Source organism: Emiliania huxleyi (assembly GCF_000372725.1).
Source record: "Emiliania huxleyi CCMP1516 unplaced genomic scaffold EMIHUscaffold_2344, whole genome shotgun sequence".
NCBI classification, from domain to species: domain Eukaryota; phylum Haptophyta; order Isochrysidales; family Noelaerhabdaceae; genus Emiliania; species Emiliania huxleyi.
In genome coordinates this window covers 1-2,737 of record NW_005200295.1, presented here as the reverse complement: position 1 = coordinate 2,737, position 2,737 = coordinate 1, and the positions used below count along the sequence as shown (strand labels likewise).

The 2,737-nt window shown below is 62.7% G+C and overlaps 1 protein-coding gene across 1 annotated transcript; it reads left to right on the top strand.

The window, feature by feature from the left end:
- Positions 1–1,656: 1,656 nt before the first annotated feature.
- On the top strand, positions 1,657–2,715 carry EMIHUDRAFT_460733 (hypothetical protein; the record flags this gene model as incomplete). Its single annotated transcript, XM_005779199.1, has 2 exons — positions 1,657–1,719; positions 1,969–2,715. Coding segments are annotated over 2 exons (810 nt in total), but the record flags the coding sequence as incomplete, so codon positions are not given.
- Between the last annotated feature and the right edge of the window lie 22 nt (positions 2,716–2,737).

The window sequence follows — 2,737 nt, the reverse complement described above, 5'->3', positions numbered from 1 at the left end:
CGCGCCGCGCGCGCGGGAATGGGTGGGGCGCGGCGAGGCTGCGGGCGCGCGGCAGCCGACCTCCCCCCACCCCCCTCACCCCCGCCCCTCGCCCCCGGCCCGCCCCCATCACCGCCTGCGCGCGCACACCTGGCACGGCTCGATGCCAGGGAAGCACGCGCACGTCGGCTTGATGCGGTTGGAGACCGGCCGCTTGAGCGCGTCCACCACCACCCGCACCTTGAAGGCCTCCTCGTAGAAGGCGCGCTTGCGCGTCGCCCGCTCGTTGGGCATCGGCGTTCCGCAGCGGAGGCTGCCCTGAAGCACTCGATATGAATCGACCGGTGTATTTTTTTCCGCCGCATTTCGCACCCCTTTGTTGATTGCTACCTTGCCGACTGCGGATATATAGTCCTCGTGGGCACGCGCACCATCGCCGAGGGCTGGAAGTACGTCGACATCGCCTGGCTCGTCAAGATCAAGACCGATCGGAGGGCAACGTACATAGAAGTGGTCCCACCGACCCCGTCTGAACCACACGTGTCATTCTTCTTCTTCACGTGTCCCTCCATTCACACTCTCCCAGTCCTTCCCTGTCTAGTGCCCGACCTTTCCGCCCGTCGTGCTGAGTTGGTCGCACCTTCGTGCATCTTCGTCCTTTAGACGTTTCACCTAGAGCAAGCGGGGCGGCACGCCCCTTGGTCCACCCGCCAGCCGGGTGGGGCTTGCACGTGGTAGCGGAGGCGCTGCTGAAGCGGATATATCTATCCCGATGTGTATTTTTTTCCGCCGCATTTCGCACCCCTTTGTTGATTGCTACCTTGCCGACTGCGGATAGGGAGTCCTCCGTGGGCACGCGCACCATCGCCGAGGGCTGGAAGTACGTCGACATCGCCTGGCTCGTCAAGATCAAGACCGACTCGGAGGGCAACGTATATAGAAGTGGTCCCACCCACCCAGCCGCACGGCAAGCGCACAAACAAACAAAGCTCCAGGCCCCAAATGACGTGTGAGTGTTAGAGTTGTTTGGTATTGCTAAAAAAAATCAAGCGCACCCAGCGCACGGTGCTCACACACACGGCCCAAGAAAGCCAAGAGATCCTCTGCGTCGAGATCAAGTGGCTGCCTCGACGAGCGGCGCAACACGGCCACGCGCTTCGTGAATCGTGATGAGCGCGGCCACCTACGCGAAGGAGAGCTGCCCCGAACGAAGGAGAACTGAGCCCGCGTGTTTCTTTTCCCGCCGCCTTTCACACCTTGAGTTATGTGTACGCCAACTCAGGGTGTGTGGCAGCCAGCTGGCTGTGTGTCTTGTGAGCTTGTTTGTGTCTGTGTGTCGCTCGTGCGTGTCGTCATCATCTGTCCCGCGTCCACCCATACCGCGTTGGTGTCCAGTCCGAGCCTGACTGTTGTTCATCTTTCTACATACATACATTCATACCCCTTTGTTGATTGCTGCAGAGAGAAGACCGGCAGGAGACTGCGGAATACGGAGTCCTCCGTGCTGCGAACCTGTCGCTGTCCCTTTTCTCAGGAGCAGGAGAACTAGGAGAGCGCAACCAGTAGGAGGCCCGCGCTTGCCCCCGTGCCGCCGGGTGCAACCTGTCCTATACGAGAGAGGAATCCCTGGGACCCTGTCGTGAGGGTGAACCCTGCCCAGCCCCCCTCCGTGTCGCGATGCGCTCCCCGCTCCCGTTCCCCTGTGTCCCTGATCGTCCTTACAAGATCCTGCTCGTGCAGGTGGGGACCCTGTCCTTCTCCCACCCCTCGTTTGGCGTGTACGTTGTATTTATTTATTTATTCAAGTTTTACAAACAAAAAAAGTTTTACGTTTGCAGCATTCGAGAACCTATTCGAGAAGCCAGCACATCGCGCTCGCGGCGTTGACTCGGGCGCGGTCGACCCGGCAACAAAGGTTGAGAAAAGTGGTTCGCCCTGCCATGAAGGAGTTTCTCTTCTCCGCTGATGTTTTTCTCTCTTCCACCTTAGCGCGAACGGCCGAAGCGCGACGAGGCGCGTGGCGAGATGTCATACCCTCCAGTGGCCGAGGGCATCCCCGTCGGCGACGTCGCGGGTGGCCAGGCGGCGCCACGAGTGCAGCGTCAGACCTCAGAGGGTTTCCTGCGCAACCTCGGCATGCCGCCAGGGATCAACGCCTCGTTCCTCCGCTCCAACGAGTCGTTCCCACTGCGAATCTGGATCATCGACAACTCCGGCTCGATGCAGACCACGGACGGCAAGCGCATCATGCGCGGACCCGGCGGGCGCGAGGGCGTGGTGGACGCCAGCCGCTGGGACGAGCTGGGCGATTCTCTAATCTGGCACGCCACGCTGGCGGCCAACCTGGGCGCGCCGACCGAGCTGCGGCTGCTCAACCCGCCCGGCGGCGGCTCGCCGCAGGTGCTGAGCGTCGGCATGGGCGGCGACGCGGCGGCGGAGGTGGACGCCGTCAAGAAGCTGATCAAAAGCGGACCCACCGGCCGCACGCCGCTGTGCGAGCAAATTCGGCAGGCGACGGCTCGCATCCAGGCCCAGGCGGACGTGCTCCGCGCCAACGGGCAGCGCGTCGTCGTCGTGATAGCGTCGGACGGCGCGGCGACGGACGGCGACATTGAGGTGGCGATGCGGCCGCTGCAGTCTCTCCCGTGCTGGGTGGTGGTGCGGCTCTGCACCGACTCGGAGGACGTTGTGCGGTACTGGAACGCCGTCGACGAGGACCTCGAGCTCGACATGGACGTGCTGGACGACTTGATGGGCG